Raw genomic sequence first — 16,724 nt, 5'->3', positions numbered from 1 at the left:
GTGACGGCAGCTTTTCTTTCTGAAGCAGTAGTGACTCAGGGCTCCAAGACTTCCAGTGGTGGTGTGTTATCGCTGTTAATATAATTTGTCTGATAATGAGGTAAAGTATTCAGGCTGCAGATGGGGATTCATCAGAGCTATCCCATGGTAGTGTCACAGGAGATAACAGGAGATGGGCTGCTTTTGGCCTGGAGGTTAAAGCTTGTCACTTTGCTGTTTGTTTTCACTTAGCTTCTGTCCCATTACATGGAGTATGCATCACTGGTGGCCTCTCCACAAAACCTCACCATTCCCAGTGAGGAGCACTAGAGCATTTAAATTATACAATCACTGAGTCGTCTGAGTTCTAATGGACCCTTAAAAACCATCTGGTCCAATTCCCCTGCAATGAACAGGGACACCTACAACTACATCACGGTGCCCAGAGCCCCATACAGCCTGACCTTGGGTGTCTCCAGGGACAGAGCATCCACCACCTCTGGGCAGCCTGTTCCAGCACCTCACCACCAGTACTGCAAAAAACTTCACAGAATCACAGAATTGTAGGGGTTGGAAGGGACCTCTAGAGATCATCAAGTCCAACCCCCCTGCCAAAGCAGGCTCCCTACACCACGTCACACAGGTAGGCGTCCAGGCGGGTCTTGAATATCTCCAGAGAAGGAGACTCCACCACCTCCCTGGGCAGCCTGTTCCAGTGCTCCGTCACCCTCACTGTAAAGAAGTTCTTCCACACATTTGTGCGGAACTTCCTATGCTGTACTTTCATCCCATTACCCCTAGTCCTACCCCACGCACTACTGAAAAGAGACCAGACTCATCACTATGGCTCCCACACCTCAGGTATTTATAAACCCAGATCAAGTCCCCTCTCAGCCTTCTTTTCTCAAGGCTAAACAGACCCAGTTCCCTAAGTCTCTTCTCATAGGGGAGATGCTCCAGGCCCTTCACCATCTTTGTGGCCCTTTGCTGGACTCTTTCCAAGAGATCCCTGTCTTTTTTGTACTGACTTCCATATATCCAATCTAAATCTCCCCTCTTCTAGTTTGAAACCCCACGTCCTGTCGCCACAGACCCTGCTGAAGAGCCTGTCTCCTGTATGCAGGACGTGCGAGAGAGGCACCACAGCCAGCCGGGCGAGAACCACCCGCCCGCACCGAGATGCAGAGGGAAGCGGCAGTGACCGAAGACCGACGCAGGCACCATCTGCCAGCCCAGCGGGACTCCCAGTGTAGTACCAGGCGCTCAGACTCAGGGTGATACACTACAAAGGCTCCTCCTGCCCTCTGGGCTCGGGTGGGGAAGGGCCAGTGTGGGGTCACTGTCCCCCATGCTCCGCCAGCGCCCAGCGCGCAGGGCCGGACCGCGCCTCTGCGGCCCCCGCCCCCCTTAGGGCTGCAGGCGGCGGCTGCGGGCAGCGCTGCTCCCTCTAGCGGGCGCCGGCGGCACTGGGCTGGGAGCGCCGGGCCGCGGGGCGTGAGGCGGCTGTGGAGGGCGGCGATGAAATTCCCGGGCTCCGTCCTCATCTCCCTCGTCCTCTTCGTGGCCGAGACGGCGACCGCGCTGTGCCTGAGCGGCGCGTACCGGGCGGCGGGGGACCGCATGTGGCAGTGGCTGACGCTGCTGTTCGCCCTGCTGCCCTGCGCGCTGGTGCAGCTCAGTTTGGTCTTCATCCACCGCGACGTGAGCCGCGACCGGCCGCTGGTGCTGCTGCTGCACCTGCTGCAATTGGGGCCGCTCGTCAGGTCGGTGAGTGCCCCGCGTCTGCCAGGGGCTGCGGATATGTCTGTGTGTGTGTGTGTATTTTCCTTATCTCTGCTCTTAACGTCCTGAGGCAGAGGGGCGCGGTGCTGCTCATCTTCAGTAAACACTTACTTACCGGTGGGGAAAATAGGTTAACTGCTTTCCGTGACGCTGGTGGCAGCTCCTCCCCACAGAGCCTCGTTGTGTGCCCCCTTCTTCCTCCCCTTCTTCCTCCCCTTCTTCCTCCCCTTCTTCCTCCCCTTCTTCCTTCCCTTCTTCCTCCCCTTCTTCCTTCCCTTCTTCCTCCCCTTCTTCCTCCCCTTCTCCATTCCCTTCTTCCTTCCCTTGTGTGCTGCGTTTATTTCTTGTCCACATGGCTTTTGGCAGATGAGGTAAGCTGTCCGATGGTTGTACTTATTCACTGCTGTGTTATCCCTATCTGCATGCTGCAAGGTTACTTCCAAGAGATAAAAGATACCTCCTCTAGTGCAAGACAGTGATAGTGAGGAGCCCTTCTGTGTGTGCTGGAATTAGTGGTAATGCTCTTTCGGAAAGTGAGTTTTTTACCCCAAATGGCTTTTGGAGAATTTTCAGCCTAAGTTCAACTTGTGGTGGAAAAGATCTTTAGGGGAAAAAAAAAGCTTGAGCTGGGAGATGTGAAGAAACAAATAAAGGGCATAAACAGCAGTGACAAATTAGAGGGTTTTCTTTCTATCTCTCTGGAAAAGTCATAGACCTCTGTATCAGCCTTAACCAAGCCTGATTTCACTTTCCCTTTCCTTATCTTTCATAGAAAATTCTTCCATGTCAGTGAACTCCCAGATGCCGTCATTACTGTAAATAAACAGTGGGCATCTGGAAGCCCTCTCACTTTCATGCAGGCTGCAGTGTATGTGAGTCACCAGCCCTGCACCTTCTCCAAGGTTTTCTTGCTTCCATTCATAGAATCATTAAGGCTGACCTTAATGATTGACCTCCAAGAACATCTATTCCTATCATCCACCTGCCACCAACATTGCTCACTAAACCATGTCTCCAAGTGCTACATCTGTATCCTTTCCTTAAATACCTCCAGGTACAGTGACTCCACCACCTCCCTGGGCAGCCTGTTCCAGTGCCTCCCCATTCTTCCTGAGAAGAAATTGTTTCCTATATCCAACCTGAACCTCCGCTGGCACAACTTGAGGCCACTCCCTCTCATCCTATCTCTGTTACCTGGGAAAAGCGGCCAACCCTCACCTCTTTTTAGGCAGATATAGTGTTAAGGTCTCCCCTGAGCCTTCTCTTCTGCAAACTAAACAATCCCAGTTCTTTCAGCCACTCCCCATAAAATCCTTCATCAGCTTCACTGCTTTTTTCTGGACATATCCCAGAGCCTTGATGTCAGTCTTGTAGTGAGGATTCCAAAACTGAATACAGCACTCAAGGTGTGGCCTCACCACCTCTGCTCCTGCTGACTGCACTATTTCTGATACAAGTCAGGATGCTGTTGAGCTGGGCCCACCACTGGCTCACATTCAGCTGAGCATTGACTGATACCCTCAGATCCTTTTCTTCCATGCAGCTTCCCAGCTGCTCTGCCCCAAGCCTGTAGTGTTGCCTGGGGTTGTTGTGGCCAAAGTACAGGAACCAGCACTTGTTCTTGTCAAACTTCATCCCATTGGCCTCAGCCCGTCAATGCAGCCTGACCAGATCCCTTGCAAGGGCCATGCTATCCTCAGGCAGATCAGTGCCTCCCTCCAACTTGGTGTCACCTGCAAACTTAATGAGGGTGCACTCAGTTCCATCATGCAAATCATCAATAAAGATATTAAACAGGACAGGAGATTCCCCTTAGCCCTCCTCTTACTAGTAATGTATTTGTAAAAACATTCTTTGTTTTCCTTTACCACAGTGACCTCCAGAAGGCTTGGAGGTGTTCCAGAAGTATTACAGTATGCTTGGGTCACTGTTCCCCAGCAGCATACGTGCAGTACAGGGTGACATGTTAGCCTGCCTCTCTAGAACCAGGATAACTTGTATAATGATGATTAATAAACAGAGGGCAGAATGAGCGTGTCACTTGACAAGCTTTCTTCTCGCGAAAGAACTCTACAAATTAAGGGAAGAGTTTGTTAGGATACAGCCTGTCTTTAGAATCATAGAATCATTAAGGTTGCAGAAGACCTCTATGATCACTTAGTCCAATGTTGGCCCACCCCCACCATGCCCACTGCCCATGTCCCTCAGTGCCACATCCACACGGCTCTTGAACACCTCCAGGAATGGTGACTGCACCACCTCCCTGGGCAGCCTGTGCCACTGCAGCACTGCTCTTACTGAGGAGAAATTGTTCTCAACATCCAACCTGAACCTCCATTGGAGCAACTTAGATTCAGAGAAATGCATCAGCTTACTTGGATACAGCACATATAGCTTTTACTACTGCAAACTGAAGATAAACAATGTCCCTGTCACTTTTTTGTCCCATCTGTGATACTTGGAATGGAAGAGCCCTACCGTTAGTCACCTGCTACCTTGTTTCAGAAGGGCTTTTGGTTTGTTTACCTGTCTACCCAACGTTCACAGGATCACATAATCACAGAATTGTAGGGGTTGGAAGGGACCTCCAGAGATCATGGAGTCCAACCCCCCTGCCAAAGCAGGCTCCCTACACCACGTCACACAGGTAGGCATCCAGGCGGGTCTTAAATATCTCCAGAGAAGGAGACTCCACCACCTCCCTGTGCAGCCTGTTCCAGTGCTCCGTCACCCTCACTGTAAAGACGTTCTTGCACACATTTGTGCAGAACTCCCCATGCCGTAGTTTCATCCCATTACCCCTAGTCCTATCCCCACACACGTTGATTTGGTTGTTTTTGTTTTTTCTTCTCAAAGCAACTTACACCCAATGGTCTCTAGGGGTCCCCAGCATGAAGCTTCACACCGTGGTCTGCATTTGATCTCTTGTTAGCAGGAATCCTGCTCCTCACTGCCACAGCTCGGCATCCTTTTTGGGAGTGCTGGGTTAAATTAATTCAAATAGGACCCATGAGCAGTAGAGCTGTCCAAGCTCTGCCCATTGGCAGCATCAGAAGGAAATATTAAACAGCCTGGAGGCTGTGCAACATGGTATAATTCAATATAGAGCAGCCTGCCTTGGCAGGCTTTAAGGAGCTCACATTAGCTTTTTAACCATCTCGCTTGCATTTGTGAGATGATCCGGGTTGTTTAATGGTTTTCTGTTCAGACTCAAATACAGACAGCAGTGCTCTGGTTTATAGATAACCTGTGCACGTGTGTGATTACTCCATAATCTTTTAAGTTGGACATCTTTCTCCATTTAAATTTAATTTTTAGAGGGAAAAAAATTGGAGAGCAGTATGAGAGTATCATGGTAGGAGACAGAGAGCATATTTAGTTCAGCAAGCCAAATGGTCCAGATTATTTAGAATCCTCAACATGACTGGGGAAAAAAAACATACATCTTCTTATGAAACCTTCTTATGTGCCACCACCTTCTCCAGACACCCACGCTCCACCTGTTCTGGAGGCACTCACTGTCCTGCACTGAAATTAGGGCACTTCACTCTTCCTGGAGAGGACACTTGCTTCACCTGAACTGTTCGCTTGCCCTTTTGGAGTTCTTTCTCCCACTCCCCAAGAAGAACAGTTTCTTTATAAAGGAACACAAATATTGTCTCAAGATTTCAGGTGTTTCAGCAATTCCGGTAAGTAATAGCTGGATGTGTATTTTTGCTTGTGTATTGATCCACACTTGAGATTTTGTTTAAAGAACTTTTGTGAAGAAACCACCGTTAACTTGTCTTCCCTTTTCTATTCAGTGAGTTAGTGAGGGGGTGAACTACAGAGTGCAGATATTCAGCAAGTAAAAAGTCAGGGCTGATGGTGTTGGTGCTATTATACTATAAGTCAGCTGGACATTGTCATTTCTTACTGTCTGACTTTCTGAAGACAGTACTAGAGTGACATATCGATAAGAGGCTCATGGTGCCTCCTTCTGAGGGAAAGGAAGAGGAAAGCTAAGTGGTTTCTAGTGTCTTGAAGTGCTTTGTTAGCTAAGAAGAGAGTTCTGCTCACAAGGAACATGCAATCAGGAGCTGGTTCTGTCTGCCAAATGAACTTCTCTTGTGGAGAAAATGAATTGAAAGCAAATATGAAACAGATCCATACGTACAACACTGATGACTGTTTTTCCCAGAGTTTAATGGGATAAGGGTAAACACAAGACTTTTGATGGGATAAGATCTAGTTTCTAAAGGCACAAAGTAGAAGTAGAATGATATGTATGCGTAGGTACCATGTGGACAGCAGCAAAAGAGAGAGGGGAAGAGGTTTATAACACTGCCAGGGGAGATGTTATGACCAAAGTTAGATTCTGGAGCTACAGGAAAATAAAGAATAAAAAAAATAATGTAATAAGCTGCTGGTGGGCTGAAATTATCAGTCATTAATGCCTTGGGCGCCTAATTCAGCAGTCTGGAATTAACTAAGCTATAGTTGCACAGGTATTGCTTCACACGTGTTGTGCAATGTCTTATCCCTTGCGGGTGTTCTGTGACCTGCTTGGTAGTTCAGAATAGCACAGGTCTAAAAGACTCTTTTCTGTGTAGGACTTCCATTGGCAGACGAGACTTTAGGAGAGCCAGCTAGCTCTAAACTTCACAACTGTTGATGCATCACCCTCTTCTCCAGATGGGGTGAATTTACTTAGAGCCTCTTCAGGTTGGTTTTTTCTTTATCCTTGAGCAGACACATTAGATGTCCAGGATACAATGAACAGAAAGTCAGTGCAGATGGAAGGTAGGACGATGAGTGAGGAGCAAATCTTTATCTTACACAGATAGGAAATTCTATAGGAGCAATAAGTCTTTGCACACCTAGCTAAAGAAAATGAATTTGTTAGAAACGGAGTTATAACTCCCAACTGGACACCTACCTGTGTGACGTGGTGTAGGGAGCCTGCTTTGGCAGGGGGATTGGACTCCATGATCTCTAGAGGTCCCTTCCAACCCCTACAATTCTGTGATTCTGTGATTAGAGAAATCCATTTGTACAATGGTTGTGCGCGTACCTGGATAGACCTCTCAAATGGACGTTTGCTCTTAGAGCACTTGTTAAAGGTGGGAAGTTCCATATGTTCATTGCACACTCTTCATACCACTATTGTTTTGCCTGTACTGAAAACCCTCACATCCATGATTAAAAGAGGGAACGAGGTGCTCGTTCTCAGCAGGCATATAAGGATAGGATCATTCCTCCTACAGACTGTGTGGAAGATGAATGTGCTGGTGCTGAATCACTCTTTGCAGACACCATGAGTGTCCTTGAAAAAGTATAGCTGTTCCCTCTGCCAAGATTTGGCAGCAGGGGAGAAAGCAGCACATCTTTTTCTCATCTCTTAACTTTTGGTGAAGAGTAGTTTTTTTATTTCTTATGTTGAAGTAATTTTAGCCAAGTTTATTCCAAGTCAGGAATGCTTAGGATTCTCCAAAGGACACTCATCCATTTCAGAAGGCCTTCAGCTGGGAAGTTTCACTGGGCGCAAAGCAGTGAAAGCTGTAGGACAGACTCAGGAGCTAAAATTACTTCAAGAGAAGAAATAAAGAAATTAGTCTTCACCAAAAGTTTCTGCAGAACTTGGAATCTCCCATTCCTTTATTTCCTGAGCAGCAATGAACAGTGAGCAATTGGGTCTCCTCTGGAGTTCTTCATTGTGAAGGAGACCTTTAAGCAGTTGCTCAGGCTGTAGCACAAGCTGGAGTCTTGAATATGTTTGTCATTGGCCCCAGAAAGCATGACCTCCAGAAATACTCCTGTTAGGATGGTTAGTGCTCAGGAGATGATGAGCATCACTACTTAGATAACTGGAGTCCTTGTGCATGTCATTTTTATAGCTCCATTGCTCAGTTAAAAGTCTCCTCTGTCTGTAAGGTGTGCAGGTCAGACCAGTGTACTGGAAACGTGTGCTTTCCTACATGGGTGTAAAATTTCCCATCACAAAAATGGAACTCAGTGCACAGCTACTTAATACCTAGCTAATAAATAATAATCGTGCTTGCTCCAAAACCCATCTTTATGTTGATTATAGTATTTACTGTAGTCACTAGTCCCGTGAATCCTGTCACCTCTTTTATGGGATTACTGCATACTTGTTAGATGGGTCCCTAGACAGTCTCTTGCTTCTTATCATGCTCTGCAAGACTTCAGAGGCTGATGCTGAGATCTCATTTTCCGTAATAGCTTCATACTGCCCTCAACTCAGGATGAATAGATGGCTGTGAATACTAAGTGAGATATAAACGTTTGGGATCTTTCTTTCGGGACAAAATCAATTTGTTCTTTTCAGAATCTGTATTGAGTTCATAAGCCGTTGTTCTTTATTAATTTGTCACACTTTACTTTTGTCTGTACTGATTCTTTCACGTGGAACGAAGCTGGCAGGGATTGAAAGTTTAACAAGGGGACAATAGAAAGTCATCACTATGAATGGAGGCTCCAGTGCATCAGGCCATTCACGTTGCTTTAGTGATGAAGCTCAGTGAATCAAGGATAGTACTACAGGGTACTGAAGCTGCCCTCCATCTGGAGTAGCTGAAACTTGCCAGTGACCCATTTAGGGGGGGGAAATGAATTTTTATCAGGGCTGCTTTTCAGTTCAGTCTGTGAGCTGTCATAGATGCTGAATTGGCAATGCTTCTTGGGAAGAAGAAATGAAAAGAAAATGAAGTTAAAAGTAATAGTCTCAGGCAGGCGTAACTCCATGCTTTGTAATTGTGAGATACTTCAAATAAAGCTTATCTACTATTTATACATTACAAAAACTCTTGGGTTTAATATGACCTACAGAAGACTTGGATATTGTATTCCATCAGCTATTAATCTGTGAAGGCAGCCAGGTGGAGTTGACGAACCTCAGGAAGGCACAATGGAAAGAAGATGGCTTTGTCCTCATCAGAGGATGATGCTTACAGAGCAGAAGATGACAATGTACTTGTCCAGCCACAGGAGGAGCAGTGGCCAAAAGTGATGCCACAGATTGCCCTCACTGCAATAACACTTGCTGATGCCAGTCCTTTTGTCCCTTCTCCATTCTTTCCCTAACATATGAATTATTCTCCATGTGTGGGTAGAGGCAGCATGTAATAAAACTATGCTAGAACTATGTCTGATTTATGAAGAGGAATGTATGCACTGGCACTTTCTTTTCTTGGAAATTAATGTGTGGCATTATGTAAACAAGGGAGTTTGGTTCACCTGTATTTAAAGAACAAGGAGACACAGCAACTGGAAACACTGCATCTTCTTGGAATATTCTTGCAATACTGGCATTTATGTTCCTTAAATGTTGCAGTAAATCTAAGGAAACAGAAGGAATAAAGCTCCTGTTTATATGTATTCTTAAAATGGGCTAATATAAATTGTGAGATGCTAAACTGCTTGTTCTCATTACTGCTGCTATTGCTTGTTGGCTCTTTTTTGGAACTGCTGCTTGGTAAGCAAGGTTTGAGACCAACTCTGTTTGCGGTGCTTGTACCCACTTGTACTCTGAGCCTCTCTCAAATTTCTTGAGATATTCTGCTTAGGGCAAAGATATGAGGAGTTTGATTGTTGTGTCACAGGTGTATGCTTAACACTAGAAGACATAAATCCTTCTGCTTGAGTCCCATGTTGGGAATTTGTGAACATCGAATGATAGAATCACAAGGTTGGAAAGGACCTACAAGATCATCCAGTCCAACCATCCTCCCATTACCGTAGCTACAGCAAACCTCTAAACCATCTCTTGTAGCTCCTCATCCAGACACCTCTTGAACACTGCCAGGGATGGTGACTCCACCACCTCCCTGGGCAGCCATTCCAGTGCCTGACCACTCTCTGAGAGAAAAAGATATTTGGGTAAATGACTAGTCTTAGAACTTTAATAGGACAGCAGAAGGCAAGGGTGGCTCACTGGAAGCAGCCCAACCTCTCATGTCCAATTCCTAGTAGCAGCCCAAAGGACACTCCCAGATTCTTGCCCTCTCATCACAGTAGTTGATGTTTTGCAGAGCAAAGTCTGTCTTACTGCAAATGTACCAGAAGGAAAAAATATACAATTTGCTTTGTTTAAAAAAGAAAATAAATAAATAAATGATGACTTAATGGCTTAGTATGTGGTGTCTTAAGATACTAACTGGTGAGAAGACTTATGCTTTAATTCCTGTTTTCCTGTTACTCTGTTTACTAACTTGCTTATAGGTGTGTGGAAGTCTTTTACATTTACTTCCATGCCGGCAGAGTTGAAGAGCCCTATGTCAGCATCACAAAGAAGAGGCAGATGCCCAAGGACGGGTACTCAGAAGAAGTTGAGAAGGAAGTGGGCCAGGCTGAAGGCAAGCTGTGTACCCACAGGTCTGCGTTCAGCAGGGCCTCTGTGATCCAGGCATTCCTTGGCTCAGCACCACAGCTCACACTCCAGCTCTACATCTGCGTCCTGCAGCAGGAGATCACAGCTGCCAGAAGTAGGTAGAGTTGTTTCCACCTTCATATTTTGGTGGGTGTCTTAGTTTCATTTGGGACAGAATTGTTTTCTTTAGGCTGTCTGGTATGATGCTGTGTTTCAGTTCTAGGAGAAAAACAGTGTTGATAACAGACTGATGTTTACAGTTGCTGCTAAGCAGTGCTGTACAGAGCCAAGGCCATTCGCACCAAAGAGCCCAAGGAGCTGGGTAGGAACAGAATCAGGACAGCTGACTTTAGCTGGCCAAAGGGATATTCTGTACCACAGGACATCATGGGGAAGGAGTTCTGAACAGGGTGGGAGTTCATCTGCCTCTCTTCCATTGCTAAGGGGGCTAGCTGGGCATTGGTTGGGGATCAATTGCTTGTGCATCACTTTTTATATGCATTCAGATATATATACACATAGTCCTAACTGTTATCCCTTTTTCTATCTTAGTACATAGTTCTTTATGGATTTTTTTTTCTTCCCCCATCACACTGGGAAGGGGAGCAGTGTGCAAAGGACTGTGTGGTTGCTGAGCCACCTGCCAGGTTAAACCACAGTCTGTCCTTTAGCTAAAACTTTGTCCTACAGAGCAATGTTATGTCTTTCTCATGTAGTTCATGGCATACGTGAATTTATCTGGATGATCAGATACTTGAAAGTGTCTGACATCCTCCAAAACTGTCATTTCTTTGTCTGCCAAGAATGTAAGATGAGAAGTAAAGACAGTTGCTAAAGTAAGATAAAATCTGAAGGTTTATGATAAAAACCATGAAGTTAAAGCTTCAGTAACCGTTTAGCACAAAGAGCATAGAAGTTATTTTCACTGATAATCCCAAGAGGTGAAATTTCCTCCCACTTAAAAATGAAATTATTCAGGTTATTAAAATAAATAAATAAATAAATAAATAAATAAAGAGCATCTTTAATTATAGCAGTGCCTGTTGTCTCCAAGGAGAGAAGTTTCATTTATATGATTTTTCTTCAACTTGTTACTATTTATATATATTTATATATTTATAGTATCACTTTCCTAATGGGCATAAATTGTGTTTTCTGGGTGGTCTTGCCAGATATCTTAAGATAATTCCACAGTGGCTTTTCTTTAGCTCATGAAGCTCTGACAGTGGAGTACATTTTTCATAGTTTGAACATGTTTCAAGTGTTTTTGGTTATTAATAGTTTTTAAGTGTCTAAGTTGTATCTGAAGGGAAAGTTTTGATATCCAGGCGTCTTGCACTAGGTAAGAAAGGTCCCATCTTTCTCAGGGATTCTGAATATCTGTTTAGAAAATTACATTGTACATAAAAGTAGCTTAAGAAGATACTTATCTGAATCATATAATTCTTATGAATTTAGTAAGAATTCTATATGATTTTAGTAATATTCACAGTATCACAGTCTCGTGTGGGTTGGAAGGGACCTTAGAGATCATCGAGTCCAACCCCCGGGATTCAAGCTTCTGTGTAGCAGAGCGGCACTTCTACCACTTGTGCCACAGGTGGGATCCGAACCCAGGCCTCCGGTGTTGCAAGCGGCATTCCTACCACTGCGTCACCGGGGCACACTATTATACATATATTATATTTGTGATGTAGCTCTCCTAGGGGAGAACTCATCCTCTTGCCATGTTCTGAGGTGAGGAAAAGACCAGGTCTTGAAAAGATTCAAGATAACAGAAAAAAGTGGAGAGGTGCCTCCATGGATGATTGTGGAGCTGTGCACCTCTGAGGGAAGTATCACTTTCTGGGAGTAGGAAGGAAGAAGAGCAATGCCATGTTTATAGGAGCTGTTAGAGGATTTTGGATTGTTCCAGAGGAAGCTGCTTTTCTTTATGAAATGTTACTTCTTGTTTTCGCGGGATAAGTAAAAGCTACAATATTGTCACTCTTTGGTATTTCCCTTTGTGGTTGCCTCAATCTGTCTTTATCACAGACTTTAGAAGCAAGAAGTTTGAACTAGTGGTTTGGTGGCAGTACTGACCTGAATTACAATATTAAACCAGAGTAAGCATGGGCTGGTTTGTACCCATTGAAAAGTGCCTTTTTCAAAGGCTTGAGTTAATAAGGCAAGTTTGAGATTGATTGCAGCTCATCCCTAAAATGAAATTGGGCAGTAAGGTGAATGTTTATCATCTTAGCAAAGTAGAAGACAAGCTGAGTTCCAGGACAGAAGCACGCTTTCTCCAGTAGATGTGTGTGTTTATGTGGTTTGCTTGTTTTATGTGCTTTTGGTTTTTAAATTCTGAGAGCATTCTTTTGGTTAATTAGCTCACAGAGGTTATTTGTTCTCTCACAGCTATCAAATGAATACAAAAAGAGAGGGAAGGTGTCGAAAGGAGCCACAGGAGTGGCTTTGGCTATAGTGGTGTTCTTGACTCCATTTGTTTCCTCTTCTGCTTTTAGACAATGCTTTCTATTTTTTTTCTACTTTGTACCCTACCAGGAATCCCCAGAAGTGCAATGAGTACAACAGCTCTGCACTATGGTGATGTTTGTCTTTTCTCTTTATAGGTATTTTTATGGTCCTTTCTCTTCTGTCAATTGTATATGGCGCCTTACGCTGCAACATCTTGGCTATTAAGATTAAGTACGATGATTACGATGTCAGTGTGAAACCAACTGCCTACCTCTGCATATTCATGTGGAGAAGCTTTGAGATTGCTACACGTGTTACAGTGTTGGTCCTTTTCAGCTCAGTCCTTCAGATCTGGATTCTCCCTGTTGTGCTAGTGAATTTCTTTGGTTTTTTCTTTTATCCATGGATTCTCTTCTGGCAAAGCAAGTCCCCATTCCCTGAGAACATAGAGAAGGCACTGAGCAGGGTCGGCACTACCATTGTCTTGTGCCTTCTTACCTTCTTGTATGCGGGCATTAATATGTTCTGCTGGTCAGCAGTGCAGGTGAAGCTCAATGATCCTGACTTAATTAACAAATCCCAAAATTGGTACCGATTGACTGTGTATTATATGCTGAGATTCATCGAGAACGCATTCCTCCTGCTGATGTGGTACATCTATAAAACTGATATCTACTTATATGTCTGTGCCCCGCTGTTGGTCTTGCAGCTCCTGATAGCTTACTGTATGGCTATCTTCTTCATGTTGGTGTTCTACCAGTTCTGTCACCCATGCAAAAAACTGTTCTCATCCAGCGTTACCGAAGGTTTGCTGTCCTGGTTCACATTCTGCTTTGTTTGCAAGTCTCCCAAATCCTCCACCCTGACAGACAAGGCGGATTTGAAATCATCTGAAAATGCTGACGCATCACAGAGCAGTAACAAGACGATAGATTCTCCAAATGGAAATCCTCATAAAAGTGTTTCTTCCAATGCCTAGTTCAACTGGAAGCAAGTCTGTGCCTTTGGAATGTGGTAGATCAGCTGCTGGGAACACTGGGCCTCATGGATATTGTATCTTGTGGATGGGATTTCTTTCCTGCAGGTGTATTCTGCATGACAAGTGACAAACCTACCTTGGTGGAAAACTTTGTGTTTGGGTATGTGTACCTGTCTGTTTGTGTATGGACATGGAGAGCAGTCATTGTTTGTAGACTTCTGTTTCAGATTTTTATTTTTGCACATAGTTTTATTATCATGTGCCTATTTTGACATCATTATAGAAGACATCCTTTAAAAACTATCCTGATTCTCATCTTACTCAGGAAATCTGAGGATGTAAGGAAACGTGTTTTATTTCAGAAAGGATGTCATTATGGCATGTCACCCTCGCACAGACACAGAGTATAGTCTTTGACTATAAACTGACTGTAGCTGTGGTCTGCTTTGATTGAATTGCAGTCTACTTTAGACTCTAATCAATGTGATAAAATAATACTTCTCTCTGTGGCGTAAGAAATTAACTTCTACAATGCACAGTAAGCCTGGGTTGCCAAGAAAACAGCTAATTAGCTAGCACTAATGCTGAAATGTGACTGTTACTGAGAGAGGACAGAGGTGTTATTGGCTTATGCACTAATTTACTCTTCATGTTTGCTGCTCGTTACTAAGGGAATTAAGTTTAACACAGTAAGTGCAATGTTCTGGAACAGTTCAGTGTACTGACATCACTTAATGAAGTAGTAAATACTACTTCAGAGTCTGATACTCTGGTATTAAGGTGGCGTTCACTTCACATAGCTTGTGGTACCTTCCAGTTTGGTCGATAGTGTGAACTAGGTGCTCTCTAAGAAATATCTCCAGTGAGTGATTCAGCCTTTCTTAGAATGTTGACTTAGGTGACATGACTCATTCTCTGAAGGCCTACTACTTTGTGTTAGCCATATGTCTTGACAGCTGATTTGACTATCTGTCTCCATTTCAGGTGGCTAAAGTTAGAAAAGACAAGTGCTCTTCTGACTGTCGGAAGGGTTGGAGGGGTTGGTAGAACATGAAGCAGGTGCTTTTGAGATGAAGCCTTTTCTGACACTGAATTGTGGCTGGGTTGGTATCAGTAGTGCAAACCCTCTGGCATCTTTTACCTCATAAGTACTACTGGCTTGAAGTCTGAAAGAAAGAAAATGGAAGTTGTTGACTTTTTCTTCTATGCACTAGATCACCACAGATGAAAGTGTTTCTGTATTTTACAAATCACTGATAAAACTTTAGCAGGTGGATAACCAAGAACTACAATTTAGTGGAAATACAACAAAATACAACTGTATTTAGAAAGAGTAAGTGAAAGCTTTTTGCACTTCGGTTACTTAGCACTTTGAGTTTCTTCCGCACTTGACACATTGTGACTACTGTTGAAAATAATTCATGACTGAAAGTACCTTCTTGTGCCTCAGCTTAACTTCAGCCCTGCTGTCATGGAGAATGTAAAGCTCTTCACTAGGGGTCAGATCAACACCATTTTATTCGAAACATCTTGTTGGGGTCTGAGGTCATTTGTGATGGGATTTCACATGAAGTACTGCAAAGAGCTGAGCTCTACTTTTATTTTTTTGTTCACTCACTGTACTGTAAATGAATGTCTTCTTCTGTTTTATAATCGAGTTATTTTATTTTCACTTTGCTTCACGTGTGTTATATAGTTAAATTATTGGTGGGTGATAATGTGAGCTATTGGTGTGTACTTACTGTAGGAACATAGCTCACCAGGAGGAAGGCACCAAATATCTCTGCTCTGGTTCCTCTCTCTGAGGAGTGTTAGAATACTGAAGCAATTCCTTGAAAACACAACAATATTTCTCTCTACTTCTATATATAAGGGTACTGTACAGTATTTCCACGTGCTTTTCTAAAGTATTTCAGATTATTATGTTTTTTAAATAGTGAGTTGAAGGAGCAATAGAGAACATGGTCCCTTGCTTGCAAACCTGTGATGTCAGCACACAGGCAATTTTTGGGGTATTCCTAGGTAGAACTGAATATCTAATTCATAGATGATGATCAATGCATTACAATCATTGCCTAACTACAGATGTACAAAGATGTAAAATTTTGGTCTTTGAGAACAAAGTGGTTTCCCACGTAGAACTACTTTGGAGCTATAAAGAGGGCTCTGAAGTCTTTAAATGAGACTTCAGCACTGGTCCTGTTGTGCGTTTGCCATTTCAAAAGAGTGGGAGCTTCACAAACGTCAGCTAGCAAAATATTTATGTTTCAGGTGAGTCAACAGTAGCAGAATTATGCAGCTGGGAGTTCAGTACGTGTATGTACGGGATAACATTTAACTTCACATACTAATGATGGATGCTAACGTGTATACATGTTTTTAGAGAATGTGCCATATTACTTCCTATTTTTATAGCGGCGTCCTCAAATGCATGCATAGAAACCTGAATATTTAAAACATTATGAGAAAAAGATTGTTTGGGTTATATTGCTGTTACATGGCTTTGCCTTAGCTGTGCAAAACAACCAAATGCAGCTTAAACACTCCATCAATATGAGTGCCATTGCTTTAGCTGTGCCTCATGTCTCCTCAGCATCAATTGCAGATTGACCGGCAGTATTGCTGCTCTGTGTATGCTCTGATCTTGTGGTGCTGCCACTGCTGAATGGAGAGACAGAGATGTTCTGTTGCATTAAGACCAGTATTCTACAATCAAGCTGATGTTTCTAAAGTGTTCTATAATACAAGGAAATGCATTTTTTTTTCCCCCAGAGTAGTGACAATCTATATAGTGTTATTATTATTACACTCAGTGGCTGCACTGGAAGAAGGGTAGTATTAGCTAGGAAAGATATAAATGTTTGAATGAGTGATGTCTTCATGCAAGTTTACCATTGTTTTTAAGTGTTACAGGTGTATACGTCACTGAAAAGGTACAGGGCTAATGTTAAAAACTTCATTCACTTCAGTAGTCCTGAGTCACACAAAGGATTACTCAGTAAGGATTGTTCATGTATATGAGTGTGCAAGATCTAGAACATATGTTTTCTTTTATACTTGTAAAATAACACATTAAAATGTTGAAACACAAACTTAAATTGTGTTGGTGTCTGTTCTTAAAACAGGGCTTTCAGAAGTCCAAGCTAAAGGTTATGCTGT

The 16,724-nt window shown here is 43.6% G+C and overlaps 1 protein-coding gene across 7 annotated transcripts; it reads left to right on the top strand.

Annotated features, from left to right (window-relative positions):
* Positions 1 to 120: 120 nt before the first annotated feature.
* XK (X-linked Kx blood group antigen, Kell and VPS13A binding protein) lies at positions 121 to 16,657 on the top strand. Of its 7 annotated transcripts, XR_014946741.1 has the most exons (4): positions 121 to 1,742; positions 9,982 to 10,244; positions 12,742 to 13,725; positions 14,550 to 16,657. XR_014946741.1 is itself a non-coding variant. In XM_015884462.3 (3 exons), the coding sequence occupies exons 1-3, from the start codon at positions 1,498 to 1,500 to the stop codon at positions 13,563 to 13,565; spliced, it is 1,332 nt and encodes a 443-aa protein (XP_015739948.3). In that variant the 5' UTR covers positions 121 to 1,497; the 3' UTR covers positions 13,566 to 16,657. The 7 variants fall into 7 exon arrangements, 6 of the variants coding, with proteins under 6 accessions (XP_015739948.3, XP_085405431.1, XP_085405439.1 ...); XM_015884462.3 differs by having other exon boundaries at positions 12,742 to 16,657; XM_085549305.1 differs by having other exon boundaries at positions 9,982 to 10,248; positions 12,742 to 16,657.
* Positions 16,658 to 16,724: the final 67 nt, after the last annotated feature.

The sequence above is a fragment of the Coturnix japonica genome, chromosome 1 (assembly GCF_054131305.1).
Source record: "Coturnix japonica strain WE chromosome 1, WE-NBRP24, whole genome shotgun sequence".
NCBI classification, from domain to species: Eukaryota; Metazoa; Chordata; class Aves; order Galliformes; family Phasianidae; genus Coturnix; species Coturnix japonica.
This window is presented reverse-complemented; position numbering and strand designations above follow the sequence as displayed.